Below are 17,001 nucleotides of genomic sequence, written 5' to 3'. Positions count from 1 at the left end.
GCTAAATAATTTTCCATTTGAATGTAATTAGTATTTAATTTTTTTGGATCAAACTTAACACACTGTTCCATAAAGTTCATAATCTTATGATCAAGACCTTTCTTGCAGCTGTAGTTTATGTTGCATGACTAAATTAAACCCTTTCAGAACCCATCCAGTGAAGCAGAGCACGATGGTTGACCTTTTTATCCCCAGTGTGCAAACTGCAGACACTAGCGTAGCTGTTTATTTTCAGTGCATGGCGACTGGATTAGGCTTTAAAAGGGGCTTCGACGTGGGAACACAAAGAGTGAAGACACCACTGTACAAACAGACCCATCTGAGGGGCTCAGGCTCTGCTGAACAAAGCCAGGCTTGAGCTTCTATGCACCCATGCAGCAACAGTAAAAATTTCCACTTGCTAGAATTCACCAGGATCACCAGAGATGTGCTGGGGTCAGTTGAATTACTCTGTAATTTGTTATCTAATCAGATATTGTGTAGGACATGCCAGCGTGTACTTAAGGAGAACAGATTCAGATCTTCAGCTTCAATTCAATCTAAATGCAATGAAAAATGTGGTATGATTACCGAAGTCTCTATGTTTTTACATACACACCAAGCACGTGCGTCGATTTTCCTGTCAAATTTAATCTGAATAAATCTAATGGGAGGCTGCAAGAATCAATTATAGTCCTTGACTGTACAAATGATGATTAAATGTGTTTAGAAGACCTTTTTATGACTAATGGTTTAGTGAAGCACGCGTTTGACTAAAAGGTACATTGAAAGCTTTCATTTAATTAATCTGGTGAATTACAGAGGAACATTTTGAGTTTTGGTCTGAAAAAAGAAAAAAACACTAACTCACTTATTATCTGGAGCTTTGGTTATGAACACTTCACTTGTCCTTTTAGTTCACTTGTGTTTCTCAGCACCCAGTGTTGCATCCTGTGTCTCTCTCCTTTCTTCTTTCTTGATCTCTCTCTCCCTTCCCTTCTCAATCATGAGAGGGAGCCTCTGGCCCTGCAGATGTTATCAGATGTTGTCTCTTTGAAAGAAAAATCCCCCGCTGCATCACAAACACAGATGCCTGAGAAGAAAGCACATCTATCGTTAAGGCCTTAATGCAAGCAGACGGCTGACAGCACAAGAAAGAGTCTGAATATTTAAGACAATAAATAGCCTGCTCTGTTTGAGGTCAGCTTTAGATTTGCTTAGCCTTGTGCTGCTGCTGCAGAAGATTGTTTTGTCCTTGCTATGCATGCATTTTGCTGCTTTACCTACATTACATATGTTAAGTTTAACATGAAATGACATTCATAACCCTGTACACTGAAAAAAAAATAAAAGAAAGAAAGAAGTGGTGGAGGATTTACTTACGATTTTCACTCAGAAATTGCAAGTAAATTTCACAGATAATTACAAAGAAATGGCAAATAATCAACTGAATAAAACGTAAAATTTAGAAGTGGAAAGGAATAGTATTTTCTTGTTAAACATACGCCAATGTTTTTTGAATAAGTCAATAAACTTTAAAAAATACTTTTGCATTTGTTTGGATTTTGAAATATATAGGAGTTTTATGCCAGAATTTGCTGTCAGTTAAAATCAGGGGTGCGTTTCCCAAAAGCATCGTTAGCCAACTATGGTCGCAAGTTCCGTCGTTACCAACGTAGTTCAACGATTCGGTGTTTCCCGAAACCATAGTTCAATCGAACATTCGCAAACGACAGCTCTCCACCTGTGGTTAGAGGCATAGTTCGTCGTTAGTTTGCTGTGTCAACGTCATTGATTGCGCCGCACCTGGGCTGTGTTCTATTCGGAGTTATCGACCCTATGCCCTATTCCTTTAGAAGATTTCACCATCCACTTTGAGTGATTTAAAAGACTTAAAGTTGTGGTTTAAGTTTATTACATAATTCTCCTTTTTATTATTATTACAAATTCAGTTTGAAACTATATAGCAGCGTGGCACTCGCGATTATTCTCCCTTCGAAGTGCCCTCTGAAAGCATTAATCTTGCTGATTAGAACGCAGTCATTGTTTCGTTTGTGCGAAGAAACGATGAGTTTGTCAAGTGAGTTATCTTTGTTAAAACATTCCAAAATACATAACATGTCTCATATAACAATACTGGTAAAACAGTGTGTTAGAGGTTTTCCCTTATATAAAATGTTAACACTCAAATTACAGTATTTTTATAGTAAATTAATTTTTAATTACTACATAATTGTGGTTATGTAGCCTATCAATATTACATAAGAAATAGTATTTATCTGAAATTGTAAAATTATTGACATTGGGATCAGAAAAGAGCACATTTTTAACTCCGTGTGTGTAAAATGTATTGCAGTACAAACGAATGATTGGTTATTACTCGACTCGTACGTTTTTTCAAAAGCGTAATTCGAGCATAGACAGTAAAAGAAATGGACATAGCGACCCCATTGGAACTCAATTGAGACGAGTGAAGCCAATTTTTAGCAATTTTTTGCACTTCCGTTTCTGACGCAGACTCAAACTAGGCTTGATGACGTCAGCAACCTGTCTGACAGATGTAAATCTTCTAGTAGCTGTGCGTGAAAACTGCCATCGTTAATCTTGCAGAGACGGCGAGCTTGAGCGGGGAGTTCTTTGGCGTGAGTGAGCAGGAGTAAGTATTCTGATTAATTATTTTGTATAGTATTTTAAAATGTAAGGCCAGTACGCCATATTAAGCTAATTGCCTGCGCGCTTCTCCTCCTGTCTGTACGGTAATTTCTCTACTGTGTGACAGAACGTCGAGTGGTTATGACGCAATCGTTAGCCTATTTTTACAAAAACTGTTTCTATGGGGCCATAATGTAATATAGAAGGTAATGGAGCCCTTTATACATTGTAGTGTATCTTTAGAAATAAATAATGGACAAATGGAGTCTTTAAACACCTCAGATGTAAAGTTATTCGCTGTCAAAGTGACGCCAAAATGAATGCAAAGTCAATGGGATGCTAACGCAAGTGAAGTTCTGCTACAAGATGGCGGCACGCGGCCGACTTCAACTTCCGGTCGACTTCCTTGCCGCCTGAATTTGAGTCGAAGAAAAGAGAAAATAAAACCAACTTACTGTAGGTGGCGGAATGTGCTCATGTCTCCAGTCAGCCATTAGATCGAAGAAGAAGAACAACGACGGCTCCATTTCTTTTACTGTCTATGCTCAAACCAACGTATAGTCGTGGCCAAAAGTTTTGAGAATTACATAAATATTAGTTTTCAAAAAGTTTGCTGCTAAACTGCTTTTAGATGTTTGTTTCAGTTGATTCTGTGATGTACTGAAATATAATTACAAGCACTTCATACGTTTCAAAGGCTTTTATCGACAATTACATGACATTTATGCAAAGAGTCAGTATTTGCAGTGTTGGCCCTTCTTTTTCAGGACCTCTGCAATTCGACTGGGCATGCTCTCAATCAACTTCTGGGCCAAATCCTGACTGATAGCAACCCATTCTTTCATAATCACTTCTTGGAGTTTGTCAGAATTAGTGGGTTTTTGTTTGTCCACCCGCCTCTTGAGGATTGACCACAAGTTCTCAATGGGATTAAGATCTGGGGAGTTTCCAGGCCATGGACCCAAAATTTCAACATTCTGGTCCCCGAGCCACTTAGTTATCACTTTTGCCTTATGGCACGGTGCTCCATCGTGCTGGAAAATGCATTGTTCTTCACCAAACTGCTGTTGGATTGTTGGAAGAAGTTGCTGTTGGAGGGTGTTTTGGTACCATTCTTTATTCATGGCTGTGTTTTTGGGCAGAATTGTGAGTGAGCCCACTCCTTTGGATGAGAAGCAACCCCACACATGAATGGTGTCAGGATGCTTTACTGTTGGCATGACATAGGACTGATGGTAGCTGTAATGATAAAAACCTTCATATTCATCTGGAAGAAGGAGGCGGGAACCGGCGGACAATCAAAATGAAACTTTAATAATTCAAAATAAACACAAAACAGCGCACCAGCCCCTCACGGACGACTGATGCGCACAAAATAAAACCAAAACCTAAAATGATGCCCAGGCCTGGTCCTCTCTCGTCCTTCACTGTCGTCGCTCCAGTTTTATATCCTTCCATCTCCTACGTGGGACTCGAGACCGGCGGTGGGTCGCAGGTGTCCCTGATTTGCCCAATCATTGCCGGCCTCACTCCTTGTTCCCACGTCCCTCGGCGGACGGTACGACACTCCTCCGCCACCCGGTGGACGGCGACGGCTCCTCCGGTTTTGGGCAGCCGGCAGGAGTCCCCCGTTCCCTGCTCCTCCGGATTCCTTCACGGAGGCAGCAGGCTCCGGCCCCCTGGCGAACGGCGCCGACTCCTCCGCTCCCTCACAGATGGCAGCCGTCCCTCCACATCACGGGCGGCCGGCAGCGAGCTCGCCCGTCCCCGGCAACTCGAGACCGGCGGTGGGTCGCAGGTGTCCCTGATTTGCCCAATCATTGCCGGCCTCACTCCTTGATCCCACGTCCCTCGGCCCCGCCCCACTCACCACAGTAGCGCTCACCTTTTCTTCTCCGGACAAGCCGTTTTCCAGATGCCCCAAACAATCGGAAAGAGGCTTCATCGGAGAATATGACTTTGCCCCAGTCCTCAGCAGTCCATTCACTATACTTTCTGCAGAAGATCAATCTGTCCCTGATGTTTTTTTTGAAGAGAAGTGGCTTCTTTGCTTCCCTTCTTGACACCACTCGCCTCACTGTGCGTTGCAGATGCGCTCACACCTGCCTGCTGCCATTCCTGAGCAAGCTCTGCACTGGTGGCACTCCGATCCCGCAGCTGAATCCTCTTTAGGAGACGATCCTGGCGCTTGCTGGACTTTCTTGGACGCCCTGAAGCCTTCTTTACAAGAATTGAACCTCTTTCCTTGAAGTTCTTGATGATCCTATAAATTGTTGATTTAGGTGCAATCTTAGTAGCCACAATATCCTTGCCTGTGAAGCCATTTTTATGCAACGCAATGATGGCTGCATGCGTTTTTTTGCAGGTAACCATGGTTAACAATGGAAGAACAATGATTTCAAGCATCACCCTCCTTTTAACATGTCAAGTCTGCCATTCTAACCCAATCAGCCTGACAATGATCTCCAGCCTTGTGCTCGTCAACATTCTCACCTGAGTTAACAAGACGATTACTGAAATGATGTTCAGCAGGTCCTTTAATGACAGCAATGAAATGCAGTAATAAGGTTTTTTTGGGATTAAGTTAATTTTCATGGCAAAGAAGGACTATGAAATTCATCTGATCACTCTTCATAACATTCTGGAGTATATGCAAATTGCTATTATAAAAACTTAAGCAGCAACTTTTCCAATTTCCAATATTTATGTAATTCTCAAAACTTTTGGCCACGACTGTAGTTTGAACCATGGATCTGCGACACAGTTACCATGGTTTCCGGAAACAGTCGTGACTAGGTCGTTCGTTTTCATAACGATGTATCGTACTATGGTGGTTAATCTGCGAGCTACGTCGTTGTACGGGAAACGCACCCCTGGCTAGTTAGTGTGAAACTAAAAGTAGCCATGTTTTCTATGTAATCTGGCACAAAAATGTCTGTGGTTCCCTTCTTTTACTGTCTATGGTGGTTCCCGTAAGCATGGATGACAGATGGTGTTCTTCCTCAAATCACTAAGATTAAGACTTTTTTTTTCTTACTTTATTTTTAATTAATCTGCAAATAAATCATGCACAATAAGACCAATAATGCGTTTAGAAAATTGGGTTGAAACAAGTGATTTCATGTTGACTTAAATGGTTTTAAATGATCTACGACAGATAAATTAATGAAATTACAACTAATGGTGATGTCTGGCAGATTAAAACTGCCTACCTGTTTCATCATTTTTGTAATGTGATATACTTTATTTTGCCTTGATGTGATATTTAATTTGTGAAATATGACTTAAGCTTGCACATTCTACATGTTTCTGTGTGATGTGGTGTAAGAGAATAACTGCAGAATAGAAATCTCCATAAAATGGCATGTGGCACTTGCATGATACTTCCTTTAGTTGCATTGTTGTTCATGGTTTACATTGTGACACACAAGCTTATTAAAAATGTGCACTGACAACTGAACATTTTTTTCTTTTTTTTTATGTGTTTTGATAATACCGATCAGATATGAAATGTCTGTGATGATCCATTTATGTTCTGGAGTCCTTAAAAATAAAAGAACTCAAACTTGAATCTCTGTCGCATATCAATGATGGAAAAATTCAGAATCCAAGCCTATAAAATCAGTCGAGATACGTGCTGAGGTTTCTTTGACTTTTTTTCTTCCTTTCCTTCTTGTTGTCAAAAACGGAAAGAAAACACACTGTGCAATAACTAGAGTATCCTGTTATGTGATCAGAACACATTCACACCTCACACTCCAACAGCACACCAGACAGGAAAACAAACAATGAGTCTGCTAGGACTACCTCCAGTATATCATAACTGTAACAGAAATGGACAAAGCCCTCTATATGCAATACAAACAGACAGATTAAGATGTAGCTATATGGGCAATTCTACAGAATTGGTCCATGTCAGAGTTGTAAAAGTCATGAAAAAAAAAAAAAATATTTTTTTTTTTACATTTTTTTTAATGCAAATATCCAAGGCACACATTTCGTGCACAATAGTGCAGGTAATTCTCATACTGTATTTTCAGAAAGTTTTTAAATACTTGCCATCTCCCCAAATTTGTCACTGTACCAAAACACAGTAATAATCATTTAATTAGAAGGGTTTTATCGACCTATTTACATCTGCATTGTAAATATATTTTTTGCTATTTTATTCAAACCTTTTCAGTGGTAAATCAATTAAAATTTCATTTTTAACAATATTTCAATTGTAATCTGTGAGATTTGTTGTATTTTGAATCCAATTCTTCTTTATAAAGGCAAAAAACAAATTATCAATGAATGAGAATGAATGTGAATGAGATGAATAGGTTATGTTTATATGGTTAGCCACTAGGTGGCAATGTACACACTTTTTTGCAAATATAATTCCCACATTTAAACCTGTTACATTACTGCTTGCAAATGTGAAACGTAGATAACATAAATGTCGATTCGTAATATCAGTTTAGGTTTGTAACGTTACAGCGACAAACAAGTAATGTGTTTTGATCATAACAAGAGTTTTGGCATATTTTAAAAGGGCAGCGTATAAGCAAGTGAATTTTCAAGGAAGATCGCCTTGGTTTTGCCCTATGGAGGGAGGGAGGGAGAGAGAGAGAGAGAGAGAGAGAGAGAGAGAGAGAGAGAGAGAGAGAGAGAGAGAGAGAGAGAGAGAGAGAGAGAGAGAGAGAGAGAGAGAGAGAGAGAGAGAGAGAGAGAGAGAGAGGTGGAAGCTCGTGTGAGGTGAGCGCGCGCGAGAGAGAAACTGAGAGTTTGAGTCACATCACTGGCGCTATCAGAACTCGCCAAGTGTTTACCCTCGACTATCCTTGAAGCTTTTTGAAGGTTTGTTTGCCTGGAATACAAAGGGAACATTGTTGATTTAATTTTTTCTCTTCTTCAGGGTTTAATGCCTCACCTAAACTCTCTCTGGAACATTTAGGCGTCGCGATGTGTTATTTATTTTCCTGCACTTGCTGAGTGACAGAGAAACGACACAGTAGCCTACCTACGTCTGACTGCATAGGGTGAGTTTGTTAGTTTCTTGTGTATCTTCGTGATTCCATGAACAGATTTGCAGTTTTACAATAGGCTATTTTTGTGGTTTGTACTTTATTTTATCGTGGCTTATTTATATTAATTGCCTGTGCTTTGGTTTTTAATCCGTTTTATGGAATTACGAGAGCATTGATCTCGTTAGTTTATAAATATGTTGGTGAAAATAGCACGATATTTAGACGCTACTCGGTTTAATACGTTTTATTTTGGGGGCTGTTTCAAATGTTTTACTGCGGTTTAGTAAAGCTATTATGGATATTTATCCATTCAGATTCATCTTCTGCTGTCAAACCGTAAAGCCGTTATATTTAAGCAAAGAAGAGAATCTTTGTTCACCTGCTCAGGTGAGACGCCCAGTCAGTCGCAGACACGAATGCCTGTCTGTGCTGGGATCTGATTGGTGCGTTGTAACGGACTGAATTATGTGATTGGCTCAAACGGCTATATGACAATATGAGTTTGTTAGATAACATGGATAAAATATCGAAAAGAACCAAAATGTATTTAAACCTTGCTAAAATGTTTCATGATAATACAAAAAATGTCATATTTAATCACTATATTTTAGATGTGTGGTAGCACTATATATTTGGGTGGATTGTGTGTTGAATATTCCAATAGACTGTGTGTATGTTAAAGCTTATTTATTATTATGTGAAGCTATTTATGATTTACTTAAAATTGAAAGAAAGAGCTCTCTCTCTTCCTTCGGCTTTCTTCCTTTTATCAGGGGTCAAAGAAAGAAAGAGCGTAGTACTGTATGTAAATTAAGTACATGAGTATGAATTGTAAAGAACTACAAGGAATACAAAGTCTATGAATTCTCTTTACTGGAACTCTTTCCATGTGAGAAAACCATACAAGCCATTTGACTTAAAAGGCTTGAAAAATGAAGAGCCTTCCCATTATTTTATTTTTGAACTTGAAATAATAAAGTGCTTGTTGATTTGTCTTATAAATTGACATATCTTAACATGGTAGAATATAAAAAAAATATGTAACTCTCAAAAACTGTAATCCTCTACTGGAGCTTGGCTAAAACCAGAACATTAGAAACCTAGAGAGAGTTTTAAACATCCAGCAGGTGAACAACTCACAGACCTTGAATGCATGTTATGTTTCTTTTTAAGGCCCTGCGTGGTGTTCATCAATTTAACCACCTTTTACATTGTATGCCTGTGTTAAAGTTGTAATTTTCAAATAGAGTTCTTCCACTGCGAGAGTTGAACAAATAGAAATGCATTTACTAATATAAGTAGTTTTTATCCGTTGGATATGAAAGCAACTGGCTTCAGTAAAGAACAAACTTTACTGTAGCAGTTCCTGAAACTGATTTCTGTGGGAAAGTATCGATTAAGTAATGAAATCAGTATAATGTGATCAAACAGACACAACCTGTTAACCATGAATGGTCTTATCATTTGGTAACAGTCTCACTTCTAGGTTGTAATGAGATTGTGTTTACAATTCATTGCAATTCAATTCATTGTGGTTAATCTTCACAACACAATAGAAAATGTAATTGGTGTTTTTAATATACTTTTCTTACTAAGTAGTAAATCAAACTTCAAGGTTTTGAAGAACTCTGTATGGTCCATTTGTCATTTGTATATTTTTCACTGATTCACTCTCTTTAAAGTTTTGAAAGTGGAACTAAGAAAATCAATATTCTTTAAAAGTAAAATGAATGATTAACAGACACATCTGGATAAGCTCCAAGTGTAGAAATTACTGCTCTTAATGATTAATGTCTGCTCTTAAGGTGCGGTCACACTAGATGAATAAGAACCATTCAGCTAGTGAATCATTTTAGAGCGACCGAGTTCACAACTGAATTCCTCATTCTTTTGGAAAATTTCTGATTCGAAATGAACCAGGAACCTGTAGAATGATGTACACTTTAGGTTTGAGAGATTCAGATCAGTCTGTTTACTGCCTGTTTGTTCATATCACAACAAATGGTTGAAGATATTTACAATAATTTATAACAATTAAAGAAAACATTAAGATATTTAAAATATATATATATATATATTAAGCATGTTAAAGTTCAACTGTAAGGTTGAGTTTAATGTTAGATGAACCCAAACATTTTTCCCCATATAGGCAGAAATATTCTTAAAAAGCAATGAGAGCGTGAATTTGGAACAAATCTATATTAAATGCAACAGTAAAATACCATAGTTACACTGCCATTTAAAAGTATAACGTGTGTAATGTATTTACACACCACTAGTATTGTGTATTGTGTATCTTTCTTACTTTGAATGGTTATGTAACTTAAATCTTGATTGAATGTAATCGTATTGCCCATAATCATCACAATGTCCGAAGTAAATTTGCATGCTCAAAGTCTAGATAGTCCACACCTTTAGAGAGCCAGCCTAATGGCCAGGGTGGGCCACCCTTGTGAAGCATGAACCTGTGTGACATTTTAATGGCTTTAATATTGTTAAGATCTTGACGTTGTCACTCCCTCACTGTGTGTGTAAGGAGAGGATTTTGAGCTATTATCTCTCAGTATCTTGTAACACTTAATTGCATGCTCATTCTGCTTTTCTCTCTTAGAAACATGGATCACCTCAGTTCCAAATCCCAACGTTATCATCTTCTGCTCTTCATCGCTCTATGCGTCTTTCCTGGATCACTGGCCCAGACTTCAAACCCCAGGGGCTGTGGAGATAATGTGGACTCCTTGTATTATAACCTCTGTGACCTGACAGCAGTCTGGGGGGTTGTGGTTGAGGCATTTGCAGCTGCTGGTTTGGTGGCCACCCTGGTTCTTCTGATCGTGCTGTTAGCCAGCCTTCCCTTTGTCACTGACAGGAAGTGGCGCAGTTCATTGGGGCTTCATGCAGGCTTCCTCATCTTCACATTTGGACTGTTTGCCCTCACATTCGCCTTCATCGTTGGAAGAAACTTCGCTACCTGCACGTCACGCCGCTTTCTTTTTGGTGTGCTGTTCGCTGGCTGCTTCTCTTGCCTTCTCATGCAAGCTGTGAGGTTGAACATACTGGCCAGAAGGAACTCGGCGCCCAGAGGTTGGGTTTGGTGCTTGGGGGCTCTGGGACTCTGGCTGGTTGAAGTTGTCATCAACACGGAATGGCTAATCATTACTATTGTACGATACCCAACTAACATCACTGGAATTCTGGCTTCTGCTTCCGCTGTTCCCTGTTATATCGAAAACCAGGATTTTGTCATGGCGCTCATTTACGTTCTAAATCTACTATTGGCAGTTGTGGTGGCATCCATACCCATATTGGCAGGGAAGCACAAGCGTTGGCGCAAAGATGGAGCCTTCATCCTGGTCACAGGACTGCTTTCGGTGGGCATCTGGGTGGCGTGGATTGTCATGTATGTGTATGGGAACTCAAAGCATGGTGGGCCGACATGGGACGATCCCACATTGGCTATAGCATTGGTGTCAAACGCTTGGGTGTTTCTGCTGCTCCACACGGTGCCGGCAGTCTGTGGCCTGAGTGAGGATGATGAAGATGCAGCTGTTGAGGAAAATCTGTACCCCAGCAGAGGGTACGAGAACATTCTGAAGGAGCAAAGTGTACAGAGCATATATGTGGAGAATAAGGCCTTCTCTATGGATGAGCCCAATGCAGGTAAATGCAAGCTTTTGAGTTTTTAGTTTGGGTTCTTCTTAACCTTATCATATTTGCTTTGAAGTTATATTACTTTACAAGTTAGTTTACAAGTGTCTATAATTGTTATCAGGAAATATAAGCGTTTTTATGAGCATCAGTCTGATTGGAACCAGATAATAAAAGTTTTTTTTTTTTTATTAGGTAAGGCTTTATATTTTTGTCCAGTTTTTAAGTTATCGCCATTGCATTTGCCAAAATGTGTACACTATAGTTCAAAAGCCATTTTTTAAAATGTTTTTAAAACCTTAAATCTGCTTCTTACGAATACTGAATTTATTTTACTAAAATACAGTAAAATAGTAATATATTATTAAAAAGTAAAATAACTGTATTGTATTTTAAAATATATTAAAATGTAAAAATTTCCTGTGGTGCAAATCAGTATCATCAGTAGCCATTAGTCCAGTGTCACATGATCCTTCAGAAATCATTTTAATATGCTAATATCCTATTATTATTATAAATGTTGAAAACATTTGTGTTGCTTTATATTTTTGTGGAAACAAGGATACTTTTGTAACAATGTAAAAGTCTTTACTCTCACTTTTGATTACTTCAAAGGGATAGTTGAAAATTGTCACCCTATTGTAGTTCCAAGACCTTTGTTTATCTTCGAAGCACAAATTAAGATATTTTGATGAAATCCGAGAGCTTTCTGACCCTCCATAGACAGCAATGCAACTATCACATTCAAAGCACAGCAAGGTAGTAAGGACATTGTTAAAATAGTCAATGTGACATGCTGCGAGAATACTTTTTGTGTGGAAAAAAAAAAAAATTATTTCCTTAAAAAATCATACTGACCACAAGCCTTTAGTTGCTATTTGCATTTCACATATGCAATACAAGTTACCTTTATAATATATCTGTGCAGTTTTGCATGTTCAGCATAAATATTTACATAGCTAGTTAAAAACAAGTATTTCTTCAATGTGGAAGTACTGTAGTTGACCTGTAAGAGAAAACTGTCTGAAGCCAACATTATATGCTGACAGCCACTACTGCACCACTTACGGATATGCTGAGAAGGATATGTTTCATCCGGTCTGAAATATTTCATAATAAAACAATGTCTGAAATCAGGATTTTGTAGGTAGAAGTTTCTGTTTTAACGTTTCATGTAAATATTGTAGGCTGTATTGCTGGGTGCAAATGTTCCAGAACTGTAAATGGACCCAAACATCATGAAAATCATTCAATTTCAAAGAATGAAATTCTGAATTCCTAACTCTATTTTCTATTATGGATCTAAAACGTCTTGGATGCTGTATACAGCAATGTAACTTGTGCTGTTTCAAAAGCTCCATGCAGTGATTCTGAATCAAACTAAATGTGCCAGTTATATACCGCAGAAACCCAATATGTCTGTGTGTGTTAACATGCACTGAGAGGAGAGGGAGTGTGTGACTTTGAGAGAGGACAAAGCTGCAGAACATGCTGGAAACAGGGCTGAATTTCACTGATAATTGCTGCTTACCCACCTGAATTTGATATGCTGATGTTTGAATAAACTCAGTCTAATATCTGATCGTACCGCATTGAACACGCTGTTCATGCATCCTCTCTTCCTCTCTATCCATGTCTTCTCATTGTCTGTCTGTCCCTGTCGATGTCTCTTTCTCTCTTTGTCTTTGCACCTGCTTGTTTCCTCCAGCCAAGCATGCAAATGTCTTTTACCTTTTGATGTCCATGAACTTGCACCCAGACTTTCCATGTATTTGCACATTCAGAGCTATGGGTCAAACCTTTCTTTTGTAGATCAAGAATATCCAACTGTGTTTGGTCAACCAATAACTTACAGTACGGTCACATTTATTCAGTCATCTATCAATAGCATGGCATACATATAACATTTCCTCATCTTCTTCAATATTTGCATAGCAGCCATGGTTTTGTGATGTAAAAGGAATGCTTCTGTTCGTATTGAAAAGGGAGTGCTGGAAAGTTCAGGAATCATATCTCATTAGTAAATGAACAAATGGAGGAGCTTTCCCACCCTGAAATGAGTCAATAGGAGCACACGCTACTCCTATCTGACTCTCTGTAGAGACCCTGAAGCGTGTGTTTACATAAGCATGTCTCCAAGGAGACTGAGGTGTGGCAACAGTATCATCAGTGTTAGGTATTTCACAGAGCAAGAGGACATTTCTGCCCAACTGCATCATTTAATTCTTATCAAACCACACTGTGTCATATGCCATCGAAACGAACGTAATATCGTGGCTAAGATAACGTGAGATATTTGCTAAGTGATTGCGATAAAAGAAAGGCATATATCTAGTTTTCATGGAAACATAATATTGTTTTATTGTTGCTATTGTCCTCCAGAACAAATATGAGATTTTCTATAGCAAATATATGTATATTAAAAAAATATATATATATATTTATAGTCAGTCACAAAGTCAGTATATTTTTTTGTTTTGTTTTTGTTTTCATTTATTTGATCAAAACTAAAAAGCATCAATGTTTTGAAATATTAGTCTTCAGTCTTCTAATATGCTGAACTAGTTCTCAAGAAAAAAAAATTATAATAGTTGTCAGAAAACAGTTGTGCTACTTAATATTTTTGTGGAAACCACAATACATTTTTACATATACTTTACATTTTACATTTTTAAAACGCATATATTTTCACATAACAGGATTATTTGATGAGCAGAAACCACAATGGCATTTATGACCCCAAAATATTATAATCACTATTATTACATGTGAATATTTGCAATTAGTAAGATTCTAATTGTTACTTTTCAAGTGATATTTTCAAGGAATGTAATTATATTTTATTTAATAAATAAAAAATCTTACATTTATATTCATTTCAATATATTTTATATATATATAAATATATATATATATATATATATATATAATAAAACATTTTATATATAGTTTTAGTTAACTGTATTTAAATATCTAAGTTTTATTTCAACGTAACAGTCATAACAAATCAGAAATGCATTTTTAAAAACTGTTATACGGGGGAAATAGGTTGTTTATCCACATTTATCGCATGTAGCAGCTTTATCATTTTTTATTGTCTTGTGTCTATATGGATGTCATGTTTGTCACACACAAAGGTGTTCTCAAGTCCAAACAGCTAACCTTCTTGTTTTAACATTGTTTTCTCAGGTAATAAACCTGTGTCCCCATACAGCGGCTATAACGGCCAACACCGAAGTTGTGTTTACCAACCGACAGAACTAGCCATCATCACCAAAGGAGTGGTCAATGTGAGTGCACCTATTTTACTATTGATTTGAATATGCATTCAACCACCAAGTCTTGTGGCCACTGTTCACAAACAAAAATACACAAGAAAAAAATACGACAAATTTTCCACAAAAGAGCCGTATGTACATATCTGTGTTGTAGACCCAGTGTTTTTGTGCATTTGTGTGTTCACCTGCCATGTCTATTTGGACTGTTTTTGACTGTAGCAACAGATGGAATCATATGACAATATAATTCCACGAGCATCCACAGGCACTCCTCCCAGAGCCCAGAGCGGCCTCACCAACTCTGCACAACTTGATGATATGAGACAAATATATACAAATGTATGTGGAGAGCATTATTGATGCTGTCTTTCATTGCTGTGGGTCTCTCCAGACTATCGCCCTTTCACTTTTAGCTTCCTTCCTTCCATTTCAACATGCATGCATACTGACCTAATAATCTAATTGATTGGAAAGTTTTCTTCAGTTTTGTAAGGGTGTTGTATGAATATATATATATATATATATATATATATATATATATATATATATTAGTTTGATTGACCGATACTGTAAATCTGCATATTACTGATTGTTAGATGAAACATTGAAAATTCAGCCCATAATCACCCACACAAAACATAATCATCTTTCCTTTTGGTGAAGAGAACAGAATCTGTCCTTAAACTTTTCAAATTTCTGGGTCTTCTGATGCCTCTCTCTCTCTCTCGTTCGTTCGTTCGTTCACACGTGTCCATGGGGAATTCTTTCTTTCAAGATCTGCTTTCATTCCTAAAATACACTTGATGATACTTTAACCTTCTGTCTGGAATGGTGGAATTTAAAGGCCATTTTTGTCTGTGTTTGTTTGTGTTAATTTTTTTACTTTCTTTTTTTTTCTTCTTTTTTTCTTTTTTTGTAAGGTCTGAGAGGGTGGAAGAAGGATTCAGATCTAATAAACTAAACTGTATGTCTTCTGGCTTTTCATTTCAAAAATAATTTCAGTTTTTTTACTCACCTCTGTGACAGAAGGCATCTGTTTGTATTCTTATTGCTACTTATTTCCTCTTTCACTGCTACAAAATCACATTTACATTATTATATTATTTGTTACTTATATTTTATAGCAAAATATATGCTCAATATTGTTATGTGACTTATATTATAATGTGATTATTTGTAATTAGTTTGACTTAATCCACACATTTTAAAAATGTTTTAAAGTATTTATAGCTTCAATTATATTTATTTGTATTTTTTTCTTCAATTCACATATTTATTTTTTATTTAAACAGTATTGTTTTAGTGTCATTGAAATCCTTTGTTTTAGTTTAGATTTTCCATTTAAAGTTTTAGTAATTTTGCTGTTTTAGTATTTAATACATCAAGTTCAACCAAAAAAAGGACATTATGGCTAAAATAAACTGTTTTAAGTATCATAAAGTTTTGTAAGTTGCTGTATTTTATTTTTTTTAGTTGTTACAATATTTTATTGTATAGAAGTAATCTAATATTTCCTCTGTTTCTCACTGTAGGGAAATTTCAACAGAAGACCCCAGTGATCAGCTCACACCGGCTTGTTTTTTTTTCTGGTGTTTCTAAATTAAGATTTGTGATTTTAGTTATTCTTTCCATCTCTGTGGTCGACTACATAGACCAACTTCTGGGAACTCAGACTAACTGAGCAACAATTAGTTGGTTTGCACCACTGAAAGCCAATGTGTTGGGTTATCTCAACCGCTGAAGACATTGAGACATTGTACAGTATGGCTTGGTTGTGCATGGGACACATTAAAAAGATTAGTTGTACCGGTGACTGTATAGACTACTGCAATGCTACCAGCTGTGTTTACTAAGAAACACAGACCAGCAAAGGACTGTAAAATAAACATGTGCTTGTTTTCTGTCACTCTGTATAAGGAGTTCTGAAATGCTGCTTCTACCACTGTAAACGTAGGTGTAGCGACACCATACATATGCCTAAGCTTCAAATTACATATATAAAATGTGCAATCACAAATGTTTTGGTGCAGAAAAACAAGACTGGTTATTTTGTTTTTTTCCCAGCTTTGTATTTATTGTAAGTGTAAAGTATAATTAAACGCAATCTGAACAGAAAACCTTTTGAAACCAAATGCAAATGTTGTGTTTGCTGATGTAGATATTAAAATTTGACAGAATGGGAAATTCATGGACATTTATTAACTCATCGTGCTCTAGTTACAAAATGGCTTTCCATGTGAAAAATACTATTTTTGAATTCCGTAATGGGAGACTGTTTTGTGAGTATGACCTTGTCAGGATAACTTCGTAAAGGGAAGTTAGTCGAATGGAAAATTCCCTTCACAGTAACTAGTGATGAGATTTCCATAGGCACTGCTGATAAGTGTCTCAGTATGTCAGTCTGAGCTACAGGGTTCCGGGTGAAGGGCTGT

At 37.3% G+C, this 17,001-nt stretch overlaps 1 protein-coding gene across 5 annotated transcripts; it reads left to right on the top strand.

Annotated features, from left to right (window-relative positions):
• The first annotated feature begins 7,334 nt into the window (after positions 1 to 7,334).
• On the top strand, positions 7,335 to 16,701 carry gprc5c (G protein-coupled receptor, class C, group 5, member C). 5 transcript variants are annotated; one of them, XM_059532709.1, is made up of 6 exons: positions 7,335 to 7,473; positions 7,571 to 7,655; positions 10,255 to 11,303; positions 14,481 to 14,581; positions 14,789 to 14,908; positions 16,102 to 16,701. In XM_059532709.1, exons 3-6 carry the CDS (start codon positions 10,259 to 10,261, stop codon positions 16,126 to 16,128), a joined length of 1,293 nt encoding a protein of 430 aa, XP_059388692.1. In that variant the 5' UTR covers positions 7,335 to 7,473; positions 7,571 to 7,655; positions 10,255 to 10,258; the 3' UTR covers positions 16,129 to 16,701. The 5 variants fall into 5 exon arrangements, with proteins under 5 accessions (XP_059388692.1, XP_059388693.1, XP_059388696.1 ...); XM_059532710.1 differs by adding an exon at positions 15,490 to 15,533 and having other exon boundaries at positions 7,375 to 7,655; XM_059532713.1 differs by lacking the exon at positions 14,789 to 14,908 and adding an exon at positions 15,490 to 15,533 and having other exon boundaries at positions 7,375 to 7,655.
• Positions 16,702 to 17,001: the final 300 nt, after the last annotated feature.

This window comes from Carassius carassius, chromosome 40 (genome assembly GCF_963082965.1).
Source record: "Carassius carassius chromosome 40, fCarCar2.1, whole genome shotgun sequence".
NCBI lineage: Eukaryota > Metazoa > Chordata > Actinopteri > Cypriniformes > Cyprinidae > Carassius > Carassius carassius.
The sequence above is the reverse complement of the archived record's forward strand: the minus strand, read 5'-3'. Positions and strand labels throughout refer to the sequence as shown.